Source organism: Pantherophis guttatus, chromosome 1 (assembly GCF_059756535.1).
Source record: "Pantherophis guttatus breed Tessera chromosome 1, ASM5975653v1, whole genome shotgun sequence".
Lineage (NCBI taxonomy): Eukaryota > Metazoa > Chordata > Lepidosauria > Squamata > Colubridae > Pantherophis > Pantherophis guttatus.
In genome coordinates this window covers 45,917,209-45,940,140 of record NC_142063.1, presented here as the reverse complement: position 1 = coordinate 45,940,140, position 22,932 = coordinate 45,917,209, and the positions used below count along the sequence as shown (strand labels likewise).

Here is a 22,932-nt window from a genome sequence, read left to right as displayed (position 1 = left end):
TTCTTACATGCCACATATTCTCTACCAGATATACACTATCTAACTTAATGCCCAGATCTGCTGCATTCCAGATCTGTTAGACTTCAACTAACTTGGGTCCCATAATTCTGGACTCATGCTGACTTGGAATTATGGAATTTAAACGGCATCAAATTAAAGAAAGTGGGTTTAAATGTTTGGAGTGCTTTGTGTTATCTTATAAATGCTTACAACAAGTCATCTATAGAGATTAATATTCTTGCTCTCTCTTGCCTCCTCCCACTTAACAAGTATCAGGGCTGTGGTTAAAGGATAGGAGGATCTCCAACAGTGCTTCAGAAAGTTGCTAGCCAAATTCACACATATAATTCCTGACTCATCTCTTAAGATTCAACCAATTTACTATGGATCAGTAGTGCAAAGATTAAATGAGGTGCAAATGGGCTTTCATCTTACAGATTTACTGACGACCAATGTGATTCTGTTTTGTGATCTGAATATAGAGTATAGAATTATTCTAAGCTTTCTTTATCTTCAGGTATATATTGGTTAGCACGTTTCCTCCTTGAAAGTTAGTCTTCCTGTTATTGTTCAATCTTTCAGTCACTTCCTACTCTTCATGATCAGGTGGACATCATTAAGCTGGGTCTTAGGGTTCCAAGTAATGCATCCACCAAAAGCAGAACTTTGAGGCAGGTAGATTCCTCAAAGAACATGTTTATTGGACCCAACTGTAAAAGTCCCCGTGGTTTTCACCTAAATAAAAGAGCAAAAGTTCCCCCTCCCAGATGTCACCGGTCACATTGTCCAATGAATATAGCTGGCAGGCTGCTTGATCACTCTTCTCCTTCAGTAGCTACCTGTTGAGATGACCTTGATTCCCACAGGAAAACTTTTTGTTTTGACTGTCTATCTACCTCCCTCCTCCCTTCCTCCTTTCAAAGTTTGTGGCAGGAAAAGATGGCTTCAGCCAGGTCAGCTTCAGAGTTGACACTGGGATTGTCTGTCTGTCACTGCTTCCTTGAGTCCTTATACTTGTGTTATCAGTAATAGTATCTACTTATCTTCTGTTGGGTTCAATTTTTTTCTTCATTCAGCTTTTTTGATGTTCCAGGTTTCATAGCAGTATGTTGCAACTGGAAAATCATGGCCTTGTTAATACATAACTTTGTTGTTAGAGTAGAATCTGATTGTTTTAATATGTCTCTATATCTGTAATAGTCTTTCCTTAAAGTAGCAAACAATTCCTTAATTCACGGTTTCTACTAGTATCCCTATGAATTTTTGGGTCTAGAAAAGTAAAATAAAAGTAAAAGTAAAAGTTTTTTTTTATACTAGATTGACATTGTATACTGACTTACTCTAAGGGGCTTTTGTAATACTGAAAAGAAAACCACCTTTTTCAACTCTTTTCCATCTTTAATAAGATGAAGTCCTGTTTAGCTTTCCTTATTTCCAGCCGTCAAAGTGGTATCATCAGCATATTAAAGTTGTTGATGTTTCTCCAGCAATTTTAATATGTTTTCTTATAAATGCCTATAAGAAGTCATCTATAGAGACTTCTGACTATAGAGTCAGATGACTATAGAGATTAATATTCTTGCTGTCTCTTGCCTCCTCCCACTTAACAAATATTTGTCTTCTAATTCAGCATTTTTCAAGATATATTCTGCAGATAAGTTAAATAAATCAGTCCTCTTCCAATTTTGAATCATTTCATTTTCCCATGATTCATTTGAACTGCGGCTTCTTCAGTAGACTGATTAATTTGTCCAGTATACCCATGTTTTATCTGCAGTGATTTATCCACTGTCATATCATACACAGTCAAAAGCCATTGTATAATTATTAAAGCAAAAATTTATGTCTCTTTGGAATGTTTCCATAATTGTAATACCTGTTTCTTCATATAAATGGGTAGATGTCATTTCCAACCATAGAGAGTCTTTTTAAAGGCAGGTATTATTTTTAACCAACCCAAAAGAGGCTGGCCAAAAATGCTTTTGGTCCCTGCATATACAAACCTTCTCCTGTACATATGTCAATTTGTTTATAAACCATCATTCCAAAGGCACTGCTTAAGTGTGAGCGGGGGAAATGGGAAGGTGAAATCTTTAGTCCTGTTTCCTATTATACTAGCAATTATGTAATGGCTTATATAGTGGATAATCTGCCCACAACAGCTCACAGATTTTTCATCCTCAGGTTGCTAAAGTCCCATTTCTTCATGTTCATTAACCTGCAAGTGTAAATTAGTTAATTGGTTATACACAACCAAACATGAATGTGATCTTCTGGAATCTTCCTTGCTTACTTGTCTAGTCCAAGCCTGAATCTCATTGCAACAGCAAGAACCTGCCATCAGAATTCAGCCATGGTGAATGTGTGGGAAACATTGTTCTAATCATAATTTATAGCCCAAAAGAAAACTTTCCTTGATTACCTTTTCTGTCTTTTTTCTTTTGAAATCACAGACCTGCAGTTGTCATGTGTGAGATTTTTCTGGAGAATCGTCTTTAATTGTGTGGCTTGAATGAATGTTTTCCTCAGATTTTCATGCCTTCAAATTGAATATTATGTACTAATGGTTGGTTGGCTTTAACAAAATAATTCTTTTCTTCTTAACATAAATAAACTGATTGTGTATTGCAAATGTGTATTCTAACGCATATGTCTCCTGTCTGCTCAGCCTTACTGCGCTTGCTGTTTCTAGCTGGTAGCATTTGTTGTTCGTTTTCGTGCATTGATTGTTGTTTCCTTTTACTAATACTTACAACTGCATGTTACATCTCTTGGCCTAGAACAGAAGTCAATATAGTATAAAGTAGTTTTCTGGACAAAAATAAGGAAGTAGTTATTATTGTCTTCTTTCTAGGGAAAGAAAGAAGAAAATGAGGATAATGAATCTGTTTATTTGATTATCAGGAAGAAATGTTACATTTTAAGGAATTTAAGGGAATTGTGTAGCTGCTATGTAGCCAGCATAGAGTAAGCATGTAGCCATAATTAATATATATAGAGGGGGGGGGGAGAGGGAGGGAGGGAGGGAGGGAGGGAGAGAGAGAATCATTATGATTGCAGTAACATTGTAAATACTACTCTTGAAATATAAAGCAAGACGATTCAAGAGTGAGGAACTCAGTCTAAGAGGAAAACAGTTTATTTCCTCATAAAGCCTTTCTGAAAATAAATGGACAAATATAGCAAAATGTCCTATTTGACATGCATTTTGACTACAGATGAGAAATAGAATTGTTTGTGGGCAAAAGTATAAAAAATTACAATTATTAATTGGCATTGTGGTCACTAGTGAAAGGAACACAAGAGCCTGGACGCAATTCTGTGGTGATGGTCGATGAGATTATTTGTTCCAGTCCTCCGAAATACCGTTTCCCTGAAGCTGGCTTGCGAATAATGATTACCAATAAATTTGGGCCAAGAACCAGACTACGGATGGCAAGCAGGTTAATTATTAATGAGGTGAGTCCAGAGTGGAGAAAATAATTAAAACGTTGACTAGCTTAGACAATTATTTTTTACGAGTCCTAGTCATTTAATTCCTACTATGTTCTGTTCTTAAAGTAATTAATTCATAGCGTAAGACATCCAGAGCTCTCAAAAAATTACATGTATTTATATTTCAATTTACATATTGAACTATTTCATAAATCATATTTATAATTGAATTATATTACAATTGAAATTATGGTAAAATTAAAGTCAAGTAAATAAAATTGAATTTATATAAATTTCAATAAAGTTTATTGAAAATTTCAATTTATAAATTGAAGCTATATATAAAAAAAGAAATAAATCCTCATGCTGGTTGATGGGAATTTTTTTTCCAAAGGTAAGGACTTACCATTAAAATACACAGGAGTGGTTGACGCTGGAGTCCTAGCGCTGCGAGTCGGGGAGAACTCCTGTCATTCACTTCAGCTTCTGTCCACCTAAGAGTTCGAAAGCATTTTTTATGCGAGTAGATAAAATAGGTACCACTTTGGTGGGTGGATGAGCTGGTTCTCCATGCAGGCAGGCAGATTCCTGCTCTTTGAGCCTTCCTGGCTGCATCACTCCTTTGCAAGGCGGCTCTGGTGAAGGGATGACGCTGCAGGAAGAGCCGCTCGTCTTTCTTTCTGGTGTGGTGCACCATGGGAAGCACACAATCATTTCCTACAACAGGGCTTGTACCTTGGCAACGAAACTACTACTCTGCAATTGCAATGTAGCCTCCTGGCTAATGTAACAATGCCGTAGCCTAATAATAAATAATAATAATTAGAATACTAGCTTCTTAGAATTTAAAAGCCCAGGTAAATAAATAATCAAACCATATCCAGATGTTTAAAGAGCAGTATGCTCTTAAAGTCATTGGGCTTTTTTCTGTACATTTTAGCGTCAGCGTCTAATTCATTCTTCCAATGGCCAGTTGATTCAGAATGGAAGACATGAGAATATTGAAAATGGGGCCATCCATGCTGACAACCAAGAAGAAACAGAACACATTTCCCAGTCTCCATTTTCACCACCAGGTAAATATTCAAGGCACGTTATGGAATAAACAAAAGAGCAAGAACATTTCTCTAGGAAAATCCTGCCAAAGAATTAGGGCTACAAAAAAGAATGCCACTTTTTCCATTAGGGTTGGGAATTCTGGGAGTTGAAGTCTACAAACCTGAAAGTTGACAAGTTTGAAAAACACTGTTTTAGTGGAAAACTGGAGTTGACCTATGGAATATCTATGGAGATTCTCAGTAAACCAGGTCATGGTTCTCCCAAAGATGTTTTTTCAAAAGGCAATTGGACTTTCTTCGTTTTTCCTTGAAGATGTTTCACTTCTCATCTAAGAAGCTTTTCAGTTCTGACTGAATGGTGGAGAATGGAAAGATTTAATGACTAGATGACTGCAAGGAATATAAAACACAGAAAGTCCAGTTGCCTTTTGAAAAAGCCCCTTTGGGAACGACCTGTGGAATCATTTCTTAGGCCTTCTAGAACAGTGTTTCTAAACCTCAGCAACATTAAAATGTATGGACTTCAACTCCCAGAATTCATGTTTTTTGGCTTGTTTTGAGCCAGTGTAACCTCTCTAGCTATAAAATGGTATGTAATCTCCAAAAACAAATCACTGCAGTGTAGTGGCAGAAAAAAAGAGGCAAACATTCTGCAGCACTTTGAGCTTGAAAGTAATTGCTAGCAACATTCAGAATCAAACTGTAATTCTGGCTGATGATTGATCCGCGGTCTATACATAACTTGGGCAAATTGCTTTGTTGATATCTGACTCTCATTTCATTTCATCCCCCCCCCCAATTTGTTTAGAATCCTCAAAGTGGGAGAAATTTCATTCACCCCCCACCCACCCACCCCTGTCTTGCTCTTTTCAGAAAATGTAGTAGACTAAATTATGAATAAAGCTGGTTTATACTGTTAGCATATTTTTATTTGATGTTCAGCATTTTTTAAAATATTACTTTTTAACTTACTTTTGATTTTGTGTGTGTGTGTCACTGACAACATTCAAGAGCAACTGTTAAACTTTAGGCTATAATAGAATATAGGTTTGGGAAAGAGGCTAGATAAGTGGCTGTTTTGATTTAATGGACTTCAGAAAGTTATTTCCCATATATTCAACAATTTTCTTCTGCCAGAATAGACATTTTAATTTGGTGGGAACATAAAGAATGGCGACATTATGTGGAGGCTGCAGCCAGGATTTTGAGAGGCTGCTTGCAACAAGCAGCCCTGAATTCATGTACTCTTGATCCAGGCAATTGGATATGATTAGGAATGCTTGAGAAGCAAAGCTACTCTTTGGAATGTGCATTTGTCAAAATTTGCAAGGCAGTTATTGAAAAGCATACAGACTGCATAAAAAAATCCATACAATTCTGATACAAAGTAACTGCTCTGATAAACTGATATTATATCAAAGACTACATACTGAACATAAAAAGATATATTTCTGGGGAATCTACATTATTACAGTATTGGGACCATGGATTAAGATTTACATTATTTTCTGATCAGAACATGATTCAAAATAAGAAAAGGTAGGCTTGTGCTTTAGTTCTTCCTCTAGTAAAGGGTCTTTTTTAAAAAAAGGTTTGTATGTAAATGTTCCATGTCTGTGAAAAGTAGAACTGAATCATCAGGATGCTACTGACTTTTTAAAACAATCATCCCCATCCCTAAATTGGACAGTGAAGAATCTGTTGACTAATTAGAACAAGTTAACAGGGAGAAAACAGTCATATGGCATCTTTGTAAAAACTATTTCTTTTTCAGTGCTTGATTTGAACATTTTAGAAAGTGCTAGGAACAGTTAGGAATTTGAGGAGAATATGAGAACATTTCCTAGGACACTTCTGTTTGTTAGAAAATGACTCCAGTCTGCTTCCTGGATAATTTTGGTCTAGCTATTGATTTATAAAATAATGTAGTCTCGAGTTAGAAATGACAGCTTGGAAAATTAATCATAGCTAGGTACTAAAGTTTCAGATTATACCTAGAAATAGTGGGTAACCCAGCTACTTTCCTGGACAGAAGCACATTGGTGTTAGGAAAGATGTAAAGAGAACCATTAGCTTTTCTTTTGCCAAAGCCATTGTGATCTTATATTTTCTGAATTTCCTTTTAGATCCAATTTATGTCAATTTAGACAAATCTGAGTGCTGTAATGGCTATTTAGCCTGGAAACAGCGCTCTGCTCATTTCATGGTCTCTTGTTGATCATTGCTGGGAATGCAGTGGTAAATTAGAATTACTACTATCTTAGCTGTATACTGAAGAATGCCCCAGTGTTGCTTTCCTGAATGAGAACCATTTATTATTCATTTTCTCTTATTTTAACTCTGTTGTTATGGTTGTTTTTAGTGATGAAAAACATTTTGCTTTGTTTTTTTTTAAAAAAATCTGGTTAACATAAATGAACAAGCTGGGAAGAACTGAATAGTAGACTGTAGAAAGTAGTGGCCACAATTTATCTTGAAGAGGGCTTTTCTGTCCTGGGGTACATCTTATCTTTCTTGCCCAATTTGCCTTGTTGAAATGCTTCATGCCAATGCTCTGGGACTCTTCCATTAGTTAGAAAAAGTCTTCGCATTTGTGGGTACATGTAGCAGCCTCTGTTGACAAGTGACTGTGCCAGAGGAAGCAAATAGAGCAATGTGAAGAATACAACAACTTTGCTTTGTAGAGTACTCTCAGAGCAATGCTACTCCCAAAGCAATGACAGATTGAAGCATTTCTTGAAAAAGGACCTCAGTCTATGCACAAAGTTAACCAGTAGGAAGATATATTTGTTCATTAACTGGATGGTTTCACTTTGCCTTTGAAGAGCTTGCAAAAACTTCATGATGCAGATTGTATCAAAATCCCATCAATCCCACAATGGAAGTTTTGCCTTGGTTGTTGTTTATTTCCTAGTCTCAGTTTAGAATACTTAACTGGTTTTATTCTTTAACATCCTAAATGCCCTTTAATGTCCTAAAGAAGGTCTTGCTTATTAAAAGGATTGTCTCTTCTGGTCAGATATTATGACTTTGATTGGCAAGCATCTTGGAAAAAGTTTCTCCCTTCCTAGGCCCATTGGTTGGGAAGAGGGATCCTTTTTCTATACCACTCCAAACTGTAACACTCTTTTCCTTTGAAACTGCAACTGCATCACTATTACAATTATATTTTTTCTCTTTGCTTTTCCCAAAAGTTTATTCTCATGTTCTTCCAAATATCTTCAGTATGACTATTATATGGCTTAAATAAACAGTTTTTTTTTAAAGGATCTGTGGGTGTTTTTGTTTGGTGCCTTCAGGTCAGTCTTGATTCCTAGTGACTGTCTGGACAAGTCTCTGCAGTTTTCTTAAGAAGATTAGCCTGCTTGTTAGGGCAGAGAGTACTTAGCTATGTTAAGTAATTTTTCTGTAGTAACGATAGCAGCAGCAGTAGTTATAATAATACTGGTAGTAGTAATAAAAATATGATAAAAATGCCAAATTCAATCTAAACATCTGATTGACTGTGTGACCGACCATTTATTTTAATCATATTATGTGACTAACCATAATAATTTAAGGATTGTGATTTAAGAAAAAAAAAGGGATGAAATCTACACTTTTCTGGATATCAAGTCAAGTAGATTTCATGAAGGGAACACACGATTCACAATAAATATGGAGAATGGAGGGAAGACTGAGATTGTGTATTTGGCTACTATATATCTTCTTATACAGGTAGTCCTCAATTTACAATAGTTCATTTACTGACCGTTCAAAGTTACGACAGCAGTGAAAAAAGTGACTTATGACCGTTTTTCCCACTTACAACCATTGCAGCATCCTCATAGTCATGTGAACAAAATTCAGTCACTTGGCAAAGGACTCATATTTATGACATTATGGGGTCATATGATCACCTTTTACGATCTTCTGACAAGCAAAGGTCAATGGGGAAGCCAGATTCACTTAACCGCTGTATTGCTAATTTAACAACTGCAGTGATTCACTTAACAACTGCGTCAAGAAAGGACGTAAAATGGGGCAAAACTCACTTAACAAATGTTAGCAACAGAAATATTGGAATCAATTGTGGTCGTAAACTGAGGATTACGGATTGTTGGGGGCAATATGCTGACTCTGTAAACTGCTTAGAGAGGGCTGTAAAAGCACTATGAATCAGTGTATAAATCTAAGCGCTATTGCTATTACCTGTAATCCCAAGCATGTCAACAACTTGCCTGCTTTTCAAGATGTCCTTGCTACAAGTACCACTGCTCTTCACAGAAACATGAGCAGTCAATGTAGCACAATTCAGACATGCTGTCCCTCTCCCCAGGTCAACTCCATTAAACTGGGAATAGGATTTGGGTTCCCTTTCTTCCTCTACTTTCCTCTCTACTAAAATGCACAACTATAATATTGGCTTTATTTCCTTCTAATCTGCTCTAGTACATAACAGTACAGCAGTGTACATCAACAAACTTTTTTTTTCTTTTTGCTCTCCAGAAGGAAAAATGGAAAAAGTTAAATGGATCCTGACCTGGCCACTGATACTTCTCCTCTTTTTCACCATCCCAAACTGCAGCAAGCCACGCTGGGAAAAATTTTTCATGGTGACATTTCTCTTTTCCACAGTATGGATTGCTGTGTTTTCCTACTTTATGGTGTGGATGGTGAGTGATTGCAAAGATATAGGTTGATTAAGGTAACATTTTTTTATGAAGTTAGGTAGAAAACAAAGGCAATAGTAATGAAGAACATGACTATTTGAGTCTAACTGAAAGAAAGCAAAGCAAATGTTTGATGTGTGCAATATCAGCATTCAACTACTGTATGTATGTTTTTTATTAAAGGAATCATTATGACACTTAAAACTTAACCTCCTCCTTTTTTAAAAACTTTTTTTTCATCTTTTGTTCCTTCATTTTTCTAACATATCAAGCAAATATTTATGCTACTGCAAAACACCATATCTTGCCTCCAATTCAACTAGCCTTTTGGAGCCTCTTAAGACAATCTGTTAATCACAAAGGCAGACATTGACCTGATTGGCATCTTTTTCAATAACTAGGAAAAATAAAACTTGTGTCACAGTCCCATATTTGGGTTTCAGCCAAGGCCAGATGAAGATCCTTCTTTTCTCATAGTTGAAAGTGGTGTGATTATTCATTGGATTACTATTTGACTTTTAATCCAGTCTTAAATCTCAATCTGGTAACCTTTGATATGCTAGATCTACAAATTCTAGAAAAGCCCAGATAGTTATTGCTCATGCTGTTAGGAATTCTTAGAATTAGAGACCAAACATGGACTCATGCAGCATCCTATCAGGAAAACTGTGTACTATTAATCTCAGTTAGTAACAATTCATTGACCCTAGTTTAATCCAAGCAACACAGGACAGCATATATGAATATCTCTTTAATCCTCAAAAAAGTAAATCCCGTGAGGTAATTTTGCATGTAATATTGGGATTAATCTTAACCCCATGAACTTCATGACAAAGTGTGGACTTGAACTCAAATTTTACGAGTCTTACCCATGTACATTAATTTCTGTGCTTTCTTTAAATTTCTGCTTCATGGAGGAGAAAAAAATATTCCTTGAAGATAAATAGTTTGAAATTTTGAAGTTCCAGCAGAACCAGTTTAGACATAACTAGGTAAAGATTATGATCATGCATAGTTTCTGCATTCCTAATATGCACATTCTTTTTTCCCCTCAGTTTTTATTGATTTGATTTTGATGCTGCTTGATTCCAGCCGACTCTGGGCAGCTCCCAAAATAACGAACATAAAAATACCCCATAAATATAAATGTAATAAAATTAATGTAAAAAAAAGAATTACATGACAATTAAAAGATGGTAATCCAGACAACACTTCAATACATATACAAAACAGATTATCCCTAGAAATTCCAAAATATTTTTACTGTGTCCTAGGATTGGCCTAGAATTGCTGTCACAACTAGCAGGCATGACCTTTGCAAATATGGGTTGAAATTCAACATGTATAGAAGATGTTAGATTTAGGAATATGTTCTACATAGTCAGTTTATGGCTGCTAATTTGTTGTAGCATTAGAAATTCTCGTGTTTGTTAGCTTGGTTCATTTTAACACCCACTTGCTCAAGCAGTTAAAGAAGGTCTAAGAGTCAGAATGCTCTTATTGTTTTCAACAACTTGTTTTTCTTTGTTGCACAGGTAACAGTGATTGGTTACACTCTAGGGATTCCTGATGTTATCATGGGCATTACTTTCCTAGCTGCAGGGACTAGTGTACCAGACTGCATGGCCAGTTTAATAGTAGCAAGACAAGGTAAGGCCTGCACTGATTTCAGATAAATGCTGTGCTTGTTTTCTACATTAGTAAGCAGAGCTCTTACATTATTGATGTAGAGATGGGGCTGAGATTGTTAAGATCACATTCATTTAATTCAGGTTTTTCAATACAGTCTAATGTAATTTGAATTGCCTAAATTAATGTCTGAATCAGAATGTGGACATCCTTCAGTTTTTGCAATTTTCTTATTTTAAATTACAGTCCTCTGATTAAAATGTGTACAAAATTGATTAGCAAAACCTGCATACAAATATGTCTGCGTTAAGAGACGTCTGAAAGAAAATACTGTGTAGGAGAAATTGCTTACAAACCACTGTATAGTTTTGTGATTTGGAAATACATAAAATTGTCTGAATGAAAGTGCGAGCCTAAAAATTCATGACATTTTTCACACATTTTTTAAAAATTACAAATGACGGCAAAACTGAAGACAAGGCTGTGGTTGGAAAAAATGTAATATTATGGGAAATGAACAGATAAATTCAGTGTAAGAAGTGATGTGTATCTAAATAGGAATGAAAGTTGAATAAAGTCACTGATCCAGAGGCATGTCTACAGAGATTCTCAGTCATCCAGGTCATGGTTGTCCCAAAGGGCCTTTTTTCCAAATTTTCTTTGTTTTTCCTTGAAGATGTTTCACTTCTCATCCAAGAAGTTTCTTCAGTTCTGAAGTAATGAAGTTCAGAACTGAAGAAGCTTCTTGGATGAGAAGTGAAACGTCTTCAAGGAAAAACAAAGAAAGTCTATTTGTTTTTTTAAAAGACTTTTGAGGGTGATCCAGATGCAGTGATCCACAATTCCCATTATCCCATTCAAATCAATTGAAAAGCACAGCTAATATATTTACAATTCTTTGGACTGACTAAAAAGTATCTCAAATACCCTGTTTCTCTGAAAATAAGACATCCCCTGATAATAAACCCAATTGGACTTTTGAGCGCATGGCAATAAGGCCAAGCGCTTATTTCAGGGTTCAAAAAAATATAAGACAGGGTCTTATTTTCATGGAAACACGGTACTTGGGAGAGAAATATACTGATACAGACGTTAGTACACCTTTTATAAGAGGGTACTAGCCTTTTCTATATTTTATTCTGTATCTATTATTTGTAATGCAAATTCATAAGCAAAGTTTGGATCAAAAACACTAATTTAAAACACTATCCTCCTTTCTCTTATATAAACTTCTTTTAATATATTGCCTATTTTAAACATACACATGTGTAATATATAATCAAAGGGTGTTTTATTTCACTAGCATTAATCTTGTGTAGATTTAATTGATTAAATCTCAGGTGCTTAAACAAAAATATTTAAGTAAAAATAAGCTTGGGAGCTGCCCTCCATTAATCAGGAATCTCTGTTTTTTGCTTTCATGTAAATGTAATCCCTTTATGGGTTTGATTAATTTATCAGTGCAGTAATTTCAAACTCACCATCAACTTGTTATTCCAGTCTCAAGAGTTAAAATAGACTAGATTTTATCCATTTTTTCTTTATGAGTCGGTATTGCAACGCCAGGTCCATGGTTAATAAAGCCCCCCTCATTTGTGAGCTGATTCAGGAGGGGGGAGCGGACCTGGCGGGTATTACAGAGACCTGGCTGGGCCTGGGGGGGGGGTCCCCCTCGTAGAAATGTGCCCACCGGGTTTCCGCGCATTTCATCAGCCGAGGGCCCAGGGTAGGGGTGGGGGGGTGGCGGTTATTGTAAAGGAAGGTCTTGATCCTAGGGAGGCCACTGTACCTCAGATAGCCGGCTATGAGTCTCTCCTTGTGAAGTGGGGCCATGGGAGGCAGATGGGCCTGCTGGTTGCGTACCTGGCTCCTTGCTGCGTGGCAGCGACCCTGCCCGAGCTCCTCAATGTTATAGCCGGGGTAGCGGTTGATACCCCCAGGCTTTTAGTCATGGGGGATTTCAACCTGCCGTCCATCGGTGAAGCATCTGAGGTGGCTCGGGAGTTCATGGCTTCCATGACGGCCATGGACCTGACCCAGTTAATTCAGGGCCCCACTCACACAGGAGGAAACATGCTGGACTTGGTTTTCGTCTCTGGTCAGTGGTTGAATGGCTTAGATACAGGGGATATAGTTATTGAATCCTTGTCATGGTCAGACCATTCTCTTCTTAGACTTGACTTCCTGATCGCTACACCCCACCACAGGGAGGCGGAACCGATCAGGTAGTTCCGCCCCAGGTGCCTGATGGATCCTGATAGGTTCCGAATGGAGCTTGGGCCATTTCCTGAGACTCTGGCTCGCGACTCGACGCAAGACCTGGTGGCCGCCTGGGATAGGGCGGCCGCTGGTGCTTTAGATCGGGTCGTGCCTTTGCGGCCTCTGACCCAGCGCCGAGTCTGCCCAGCTCCTTGGTTCTCCGAGGAGCTGAGGGGGATGAAACGCCGGAAAAGATGCCTAGAGAGTAGTTGGAGGGCCAGTCGCTCCGAATCTGATCGTACACTAGTGAGGTCTTATATCAAGACCTACTTAGTGGCGATAAAGGCGGCGAAGTGTAATTACTTTTCCGCTCTTATCGCGTCGGCAGAAAATCGCCCAGCTGCCTTGTTTAGGGTGACCCGCTCCCTTCTCCATCTGGGAGCGCGGGAAGACCCCTTGCAAGGTCGTGCTGAGGATTTTGCACATTATCTGCACGATAAAGTCGCTCAAATTTGGGAAGGCTTGGACTCTGACTGGGTAGGTACAGGCGGGTTGTCCGAGGTGTGTCTTGAGACTGTTATCTGGGATGAGTTTGACCCTGTGACTCCCGAGGACGTGGACAGGATGCTGGGGAGGTTGAACGCAACCACATGTTTATTGGACCCGTGTCCCTCCTGGTTGGTGCTGGCTACCCGGGAGGTTACACGAGGCTGGCTCCAGAGGATTATAAACGCTTCCTTGAGTGAGGGGTTCTTGCCTCCTGCCTTGAAAGAGGCGGTGGTGAGGCCCCTCCTCAAGAAGCCCTCTCTGGACCCAGCTGTTTTGGCAAACTATCGTCCAGTTTCCAACCTTCGCTTCTTGGCAAAGGTTGTTGAGAGTGTGGTTGCGCGACAGCTCCCGCAGTACCTGGATGAAACCGTCTATCTAGATCCGTTCCAGTCCGGCTTCAGGCCCGGGTACAGCACGGAAACGGCATTGGTCGCGTTGGTTGATGATCTCTGGAGGGCTCGGGACAGAGGTTGCTCCTCTGTTCTGGTCCTATTAAACCTCTCAGCGGCTTTTGATACCATCGACCATGGTATCATGCTGCGCGGGTTGGAAGGGTTGGGAGTGGGAGGCACTGTCTTACGGTGGTTCTCCTCCTATCTCCGACCGGTCACAGTCTGTGTGGGCTGGAGGGCAGAGGTCGACCTCAAGGCACTTGGTTTGTGGGGTGCCACAAGGGTCGGTCCTCTCACCTCTCCTGTTCAACATTTATGTGAAGCCGCTGGGCGAGATCATCCGTGGTTTTGGGGTGCAGTGCCATCTGTACGCTGATGACACCCAGCTGTACATCTCCACCCCAGACCACCCCAACGATGCCCTTGAAGTGATGTCCCGGTGCCTGGAGGCCGTGCGGGTCTGGATGGGGAGGAACAGGCTCTGAGTCAATCCCTCCAAGACTGAGTGGCTGTGGCTGCCGGCGTCCCGATATAGTCAGCTGGTGCCATCGCTGACTATTGGGGGTGAGACATTGGCCCCATGGAGAGGGCGCATAACTTGGGTGTCCTCCTGGACGCACAGCTGTCTTTAGAAGAGCATATGACGGCCGTGGCCAGGGGGGCTTTCTATCAGGTTCGCCTGATACGCCAGTTGCGCCCCTTTCTGGATCGGGATTCCTTATGCACGGTCACTCATGCCCTCGTTACTTCCCGCCTCGACTACTGCAACGCTCTCTACATGGGGTTCCCCTTGAGGAGCACTCGGAGGCTCCAACTGGTGCAGAATGCGGCCGTGCGGGTACATGGGGGCGACATGGCGCTCTCACATGACACCTCTCCTGCGCGAGCTGCATTGGCTTCCAGTGGTCTTCCGAGTGCACTTCAAGGTGTTGGTTCTCATCTTCAAAGCGCTCCATGGCTTAGGACCCGGTTACTTACGAGACCACCTTCTGCCTCCGATAACCTCCCACCAGCCAACACGCTCCCACAGAGAGGGCCTCCTCAGGGTGCCGTCTGTCAGGTAATGTTGGCTGGCGACCCCCCGGGGAAGAGCCTTCTCTGTGGGGGCACCCGCCCTCTGGAATGAGCTACCCCCAGGGATACGACTAATCCCGGACCTCCGTACCTTCCGCCGGGCCCTGAAGACTTTTTTATTTCAGCAAGCCGGGCTGGGTTAAAAATCTTTTAACTGGGGAATTTTATGGGCAAGGGATTTTAAATTGGAGAAGCCAAAGATAATTTAATTTCGTTTTAATGTATTTTAATATTTGTATTGTGTGTTTTTAATTTTGGCTGTTCACCGCCCTGAGTCCTTCGGGAGAGGGGGCGGTATAAAAATTTAATAAATAAATAAATAAATAAAATAAATAAATTGGTGCTTTATCAATAAACAGTCAAATTTGATATTTGTAAAAAATAATAATTCCCCATAGAAATTTTTAAAATTCATGGGATCATTACATTGGAAGGGGTGTGTTGTTTTATCTGGGAATCCACACAGAATTCCATAATGTTGGAAGAGGCCCCTTGTTCTCTGTGGGAATCTAAACTAAAGTATCTCAACAGAACTAATTTTATTGAGTTACATTTTAAGATTCCAACTGTAGTATGTTACCTTCTGAAGTCAACGTTTTGAGTGTCTCAGGATTATAACTTACTTTGGTTTTAAGCACATTTACAGTATATACCTAACTTGCCTTTTCTCTCCCTCAGTTAAAAATAATTGGCCCTGTGAAGAATTACTGTAGGAACCCTGGCCAGTTTACATTCATTATCCCGAGACCTTTTGGTACAGGAGAAAAGCTTATCCTCCATGCTTCTTGCTTGTTGTAAAATAAATCATTGTGCAAATCAAAATGGCTTGAATTGTGAACGGTTTATTTTTCAGGATTAGGTGACATGGCAGTGTCCAATACAATTGGAAGCAACGTGTTTGACATTCTTGTGGGGCTTGGCGTTCCATGGGGTTTACAGACTATGGCAGTTCATTATGGCTCATACGTATGTATCCAGATGTAAATAAATCTGTTCAAAGTTTTTGTCACAGAAAATATGATTAAAGAAAACAATTATTTTGGTATGGTTTAGTTGAAATTGACTTTCCCCCGCTTGATAATCTGTAAATGCATTGTGAGCTGGGACAAGAGCTCTCAGTGTATTCAATGAGACTTTCACCATGATGGCCAATTATGCTGGAAATTGAAGTAAGACCATATGGGAATTGTGCCAAGGTTCAGAAAAGCTACCCTAAGTATCTTTACACAAATCTATATGGAAAAATTCCATAAAACTATTTCTACAAAATACATACCTCTTTCTTGGCCAGGATTACAACTGCATTTGAAATAAGATGGCAAAACATCTTAGAAGCATGTGTAGTTCACAGAGGTCTCTGCAATGTGTTTTATATTTCTCAAGAGCCTCCAGTAGGAACCAATACTATCTCGTGGAATCTCTTAATTGTTTCTTGTGTCTCTTAAGGCCTCTCCAACTGACGTTAGAAGCTCAGTATAATTCTTTACCTTTGACTAACATTGTTCTCTCTAATGTTGTCATTATCATAACTAATGAGCCCCCTTCAAAAATGTTCAACTGTTTCCTGTCAGGCCTAGAAGCCATCTTTTGCATTGGGTCTTCAGGCCTGCCACATTTACTGATGGGGAGATTGTATGGAACATGAGTGATATATAGTCAAAATAACATTCCTTTCTCAGAGAGTCAAGGACACCTTGCCCTGCACCTGGAAGGCTGGAACTGGGAGGCATTTCCAGTTGGGATGGTGTTTTGATTGGACCATGTGGTAGACACGTGGGTACTGGGCAGGGACTTGGACTTTCCTTTGGGTGGGGAAAACCTGGAAGCTTTCAGATTCGGGTTTTCCCCAGATGCGCCAATATGACATATCTAATAAAATGGAACTTTGAGGAACTTTAACCCTCAGAGTCTTCTTTCGTTGGGGGTGTTACTTGGAACCCTGACATTTCCTTTGCACTTTGATTCCTTTGCACTTTGAATGGAATCTATTTTGCAAGATTAAATCTCTGTTTCCTTCTGTTCAACAGACATTGCTTGTTGAACTTAATTGGAGATGAAATCATGACTATTGTTTTTATATCCTCTATTTTATATTTTCTAGTGACTGTATTCTTGAGATGTAGCAAGTATTTTAAATCTATCTTTTCTGATTTTCATAGGTTAAGATAAACAGCAAAGGACTAGTTTATTCTGTTGTGCTTCTCCTGGGATCTGTAGCTCTTACCGTAAGTGGACTGATGAATTAATTTATTTCAGCATCCAGTCATATTAATACAACGTATCTAGAGATGAGATATAGTTAACTTATATTTGCCATGCAAAATGTAACTATTATTATTTAGTCAACATATCCATTTAACAGACTTTACCAATGAGTTGTACTATTAAGAAACTTACATTTATAAAAATAATTTACAACTTTGATTGGAAAAATGAATCGCTTTAAAACTTGCAAAAATATGTGCATTAAAAAGCTTGTATAGAATAAAATCCTGGTTTAACAGTACATTCAGGTGATACCGTGTTTTCCCAAAAATAAGATCTATCCTGAAAATAAACCTTGGCTTGATTTTTACACGTGTGTCCAATATAAGCCCTATTCCCAAAAGAAGCCCTAGTTAAGACCCCACCCACTCTGTTGCACCTGGTTGCATGGGGTGGGGCAAGGTGCATGGGTAAAAATCAAGTTATGGTGGGGGTGGAGCTGTTTACCTTCAGACAGTTGCAGCCAGGCCTCGCACACCCTGACACCTGCCTCGCCTTGCTGGCCTACTTCTTCTTTGGCTGCTTTCCACCACTTACGCACATCTCCCCCAGCCTCCATTTCACTATAAGAGGCCTTCAGGAAAGGGCTCTGCAGTCAATAAAAGAGCTCCGGATTGACATGAGCAGTGCCCCCAGCCTCCGTTTCGCTGTGAGAAGCCTTCAGGAAAGGCCTCTGCAGATGAGAAACGAGTTCCAGATGGATGTGCGTTATGCCCCCTGACGGGTGAAATGTAAAATTTGTTACTACTGGTTCTGTGGGCGTGGCTTGGGGGGGTAATGTGACTGGGTGGGCATGGCCAATTTTTTTTAAAAAAACTTTTCAAAGCATTTTTTCTAATGCTTTGAAAAGCCTCTGCCGATCAGGCAACTCAGCTGGGATCGTCAAAGAGGCTTTTTAAAAAATGCTTTGAAAAGCCTCTCTGACAATCAGGCAACTCAGCTGGGATCGTCAGAGACTTTTCAAAGCATTTTTTTTACCACCACTTCCGCCAAGAGGTTGCAGAAAAAAATGCTTTGAAAAGCCTCTGACAATCCCAGCTGAGCCGCGCGATCATCAGAGGCTTTTTTAAAAAACTTTTAAAAACATTTTTTTGTCTGAAGAGGTTGTAGAAAAAATGCTTTTAAAAGTAAAAAAAAAAAGCCTCTGATGATCGTGCAGCTCAGCTGGGCATAGTGGGAAGGGCGCAGGGATTTTTGCTACCAGTTCTCTGAACCACCCGCCGCCATCGCTACCAGATTGGGTGATCCGGTCTGAACAGGGAGCATTTCACCCCTGCCCCCCGACCTCCATTTTGCTGTCAGAGCTCGTTTCTTGCTGCAATTTCCTGAACGCCTCTTTGGGCCTCTGATGGTGAAATGAGGCTAAAGGGCACCATGCACATCAATCTGGAGCTTGTTTTTCAGCTGCAGAGGCCTTTCCTGAAGAATTCTGACAGAGAAATGAGGCTGGGGTGCGCTGTGTGCGTCAATCCGGAGCCCGTTTCTTACCTGCAGAGGTCTTTCCTGAAGGCCTCTGATGGCAAAATGGAGACCGGGGGATGCCACGTGCAAGCGGTGGCAAGCAGCCGCAGAAGAAGTGGGCCAGCAGCAGCCACATGAGCTCCTGCTGGGCAGGGCTGTCAATGCCACCACCACGAGGTGAGACAGTGGAAGACATCCCCGAAAACAAGACCTGGTGCCTCTTTTGGAGGCAAAAAACAACAACATAAGACTGGGTCTTATTTTCAGGGAAACACCAGTATGTTGTCTGTTGAACCTGAACTTATCAATTTATGTCATTTGAGAAAATACTTAAGTGACATAAATGGCGCCAGAATTCCTGCATTTCATGGATTTACCAGACAACGTTTAGCAGTCACAGCCTGAGGATCCAATCTGGGTCAGTCACCAGGACCAGAGGTTTAATCTTCTAAGCTTTTGGATTTGTGCTGGAGCTCATCCTCGGGGAATTTCTCTCTCACTAGAATGTGTCACATCCTCAGTTTAACAGACAGTAAATGGGGCTATTGTATCCTCTAAACTGAGGTCCAATATGTATACAGAGAAGAACCCATAAAAACATATAAAGTGGGGGAAAGAATGGAATAAAATATTAAAGTTTGATGAATTAAAAAAATAGAGTCAGATGATAGAGTGAATCTATCAGGCATAATAGTTAGAACTCTTATACTGTTTGTTCAGGTAGCTTAGCAATTTTTTATACTAACTCTTAATTGAAATCCACAAAGCATCCCAAGAGACTTATTTCTTGATATTTGTACAACACTTAAAAGTAACATGTTGGATTGTCACCTAATTAAAAAACAACAACCAATTAAGCATATGATCATAAAACACTCATTTCCCTTTATAGATATGCTAATAACTCTTCCACAAACATTTTGTATTCTAGGATTTAGAGTTTCTCCAGTTGTAAAGATCATGGAAATTAGTTTCCTTGTATGATTTCTGAAATTCTCATTTGAAGTGCTTTTTTTTTTTTTTAGCCTACAGCATATATTGCCTTCAATCTTAAATAATTCATTCCCCATATTCTTACAGGTTGGCGGGATCCACTTAAATAAATGGAAACTTGACAGGAAATTGGGCATCTATGTGCTCACCCTCTATGCCATTTTCTTGTGTTTCTCGATACTGATAGAGTTTAATGTCTTCACTTTTGTCAACTTCCCAATGTGCCGAGAAGATGACTGAGAAGTAAAGCCAAGAGATGTCATCTGTTTTGCTTTAAGTGTCAGGAGACATTTTACTTCAACTCCAAAACTCAATGTCTCTCCTGCTTCATCAACGTAGAAGCAATTTACCTGGGAGGAAAAGACATATTTCTTTGACAACACACAAGCTCAAGACTACTAAAGCTTTGTCATCTGTTCTTCCTCCTCCTCTTTCTTCATCAGGTACCCTCATTCAGCTGTGCTTCCTGCAGCTCAGTATGAGGTTTTAAAGGATGGTGCCCTGTTTCAGATTCCATTCTGGTTTGAGCATCATCAATATCAAACTGACATCACGTCTGCCATGGAAACACATTTTCCATTTGATGGCATGTGGGTCTTCAAAGAAGAGGAAAAAAGAGTAGATTCAAGATTCTACCTTGGCTCATTTCGAGGATCTCAGCTCTGGGCTATCATGTGCTTACATGCTTATATGCATGAAAAACCTTGGTTTTCCTTCTTTAAATGCTCTATTTATACAGAAGTTTCAACAATGCTGAGGAGATCATCCTCAATAGTAATTTATCATCTTTTAAAAATGTTTTTGAAAGATACAACAATTTTACTAAGAAAAAGATGGAAAATGATAATACAATACTATGATAATGTAATTCTAAAAATCTTGGAACTTAAACTATGGCAACCTGGATAAATATCTGTGCTTGAAAAAGATCAAATTGTTCTACAGTCAATGAAGAACAATGGATAATATCTAGAATAAATGCATATGAATATTAAGTTGACAAGTTAGAAAATTGCACCAGCACCAGTGTGCATATTCTAATCTTAGAGGAAAATGGAAAACCTTGGGTGCTCAATAATTGATTGTGATGGTAATGATCTGGGGGGAAAGTGTATAATTGAGATGCCTTCCAACTCTTAAATGAACTATGAATTTGAAAGTATCTATATCTATCTATCTATCTATCTATCTATCTATCTATCTATCTATCTATCTGCTTGCGTGCATATGTGCACACACACCAAACAATAATTGTACAATCCCCAGTTTTATCTTGTTTTAAAATCAGAAAGGTGGATTGCATGAAAACTGGCCAGCAGAATATGGGAAAAAAGTCTGCTAGCGTTTGGAAACCCAGTACCTGCATGTACATTGAGATAATTATAGAACATGGTTCAATGTGCACAGATGTTCTTCGGAGGTGTGTGAGTGAGATGTTATTCAATGCAAATGCTTAAATTATTTCAGAAGATTGATTTCAGAATGATTCAGACACCTAAATCAATTCAAATAGAGCCTCCAATAGGAATGGACTCTATTAGGACCAATTCAGGCCTTAAGGTGCATGTGCACATGTAAGGAAAATTTCCAATTAATGTGAATTGATTTAGATGTATTTTATTTATGTTCCTTCAATTCACTGAGTTAATCTAATGCTTTGAATCAGTGTGGTTGATTCAAAGCACTGAGTATTTGCACAGATCATTTCCTTCATAACTTACTTGAATCCCCTTTGATCAAAAGCTCAGTCTCTCATCAAGCCTTGACAATCTTGAGTCAGCTGATCCTGGGAACTCTTACGTATTTCACTATTTGTCCAGTAAAATGTTTGAGACAAAACTAATTAGATTTGAAAGTTTTCACTTTAAGCAATCTATAACTGCATGGAAAAAAACAAAAAAAAAATCAGAATAACTACAAGAATGCAATAACAGTCATTGCCATTACATTATCTCTGAGCTAGCTTCTTAGTTCGCTAGAGTCATAATCTGTTTTTCCCCATATCGCTAGTGACTCTCACAAATAAAATATATTTGGATATTTATGAGTATAATGGAAAGGAAATCACAGTCTATAAAATATAAATTTCAGAAGATTTGGGATATTAACGCAGCAGGGAGACAGGATAAATCTCATTTCTCTTTTTATGCTTCTCTTGTATAAAACCTGACACAGGACATGAGCTTTCCCAAGATTTACCTACTGCCTCAATTTGTAAGCTTCATGAGAAATACCGAAAGATGAAATGGAAATTACAGACATGTCTTATTGTCAATTCTAAGTCAATGAAGATTCCATTTCATTCATCACTAACATTACCACTTTTCAAATGTTATTAAAATGCTGAAGAATGCAGAGATTTCTAGAAGCACAGGTTACCTTTGTACATAATTTATTTTTTTAATCTTCTTTGCTATGTAAAATATATTGAATGGCTGAAGAATATGAATTTCAAACCATATTAAATCTATTTTTGCATGCATAAGCATTAGGCAAAGTTCCAAAGAGCAGAGTATTGCACTTCTGTCAGAAAGAAATACATTTTTTCACAAGGAATTTAAAAATGGGTATAATCACTTACGATTTATTGAGGATGGGACAGATACTCCAGCAGATTAACAATATCTCTATTCACAAATCATGATGTTCCCAGTATAAGAGTCCCTAAGCACCCAACTCAAGCTGGTACAGTTTAATATTTCTCCCAGAGGTCAAATTTTATTTTATCCCATGCTGCCTAATTCACACACTAAACCATTTGAATATTTAAATCACAATTAAGTATTTGAATATTTAAATCACAAACATTTGGATTCATGCAACATGTTAGACTATAAACTAAGGTCGTAAACTAAGGTTTACAATTCCCGGTGGTTGAATTTACACTAAGCCAAAACCATACAAATTCACATAACAATATAAGGTAATGAAGCCAATCTCAATGTGATCTCAATATCATGAGTTCACAGTAACCACAGGAATACTTCTCAAAAAGGGAGAATATGAGAGAGAAAAAAAGCCTTGCCCTTAAATATCTTCCTCCCTGACAAAATGCAGATAAATATAGTAGTAGGCGTCTAAGAGAAAGTTACATATAGATATAACCCATAGTCTGTTGTCTGCTGCACTCAGCATAAATGAGTCATGAAATTCAATTGATTTAACCTCAAACAGAAGAATTCTCAAGGGAATCCAATCTCAGGGTTATTTCACATGACATATGGC

The 22,932-nt window shown here is 38.9% G+C and overlaps 1 protein-coding gene across 3 annotated transcripts in view; it reads left to right on the top strand.

Annotated features, from left to right (window-relative positions):
- Positions 1–20,702, top strand: part of SLC24A4 (solute carrier family 24 member 4) — a 121,964-nt gene extending 101,262 nt beyond the window's left edge. For 2 of the 3 annotated variants that reach the window (XM_034418356.3, XM_034418358.3), the window contains exons 11-17: positions 3,290–3,459; positions 4,376–4,511; positions 8,982–9,148; positions 10,681–10,795; positions 15,842–15,954; positions 17,148–17,213; positions 19,795–20,702. In XM_034418356.3, coding sequence (XP_034274247.2) covers positions 3,290–3,459; positions 4,376–4,511; positions 8,982–9,148; positions 10,681–10,795; positions 15,842–15,954; positions 17,148–17,213; positions 19,795–19,947 — 920 coding nt within the window. In that variant the 3' untranslated portion in view covers positions 19,948–20,702. The remainder of the gene's footprint in view (positions 1–3,289; positions 3,460–4,375; positions 4,512–8,981; positions 9,149–10,680; positions 10,796–15,841; positions 15,955–17,147; positions 17,214–19,794) is intronic. The other variant, XM_034418357.3, reaches the window with a different exon arrangement.
- The last annotated feature ends 2,230 nt before the right edge of the window (positions 20,703–22,932 follow it).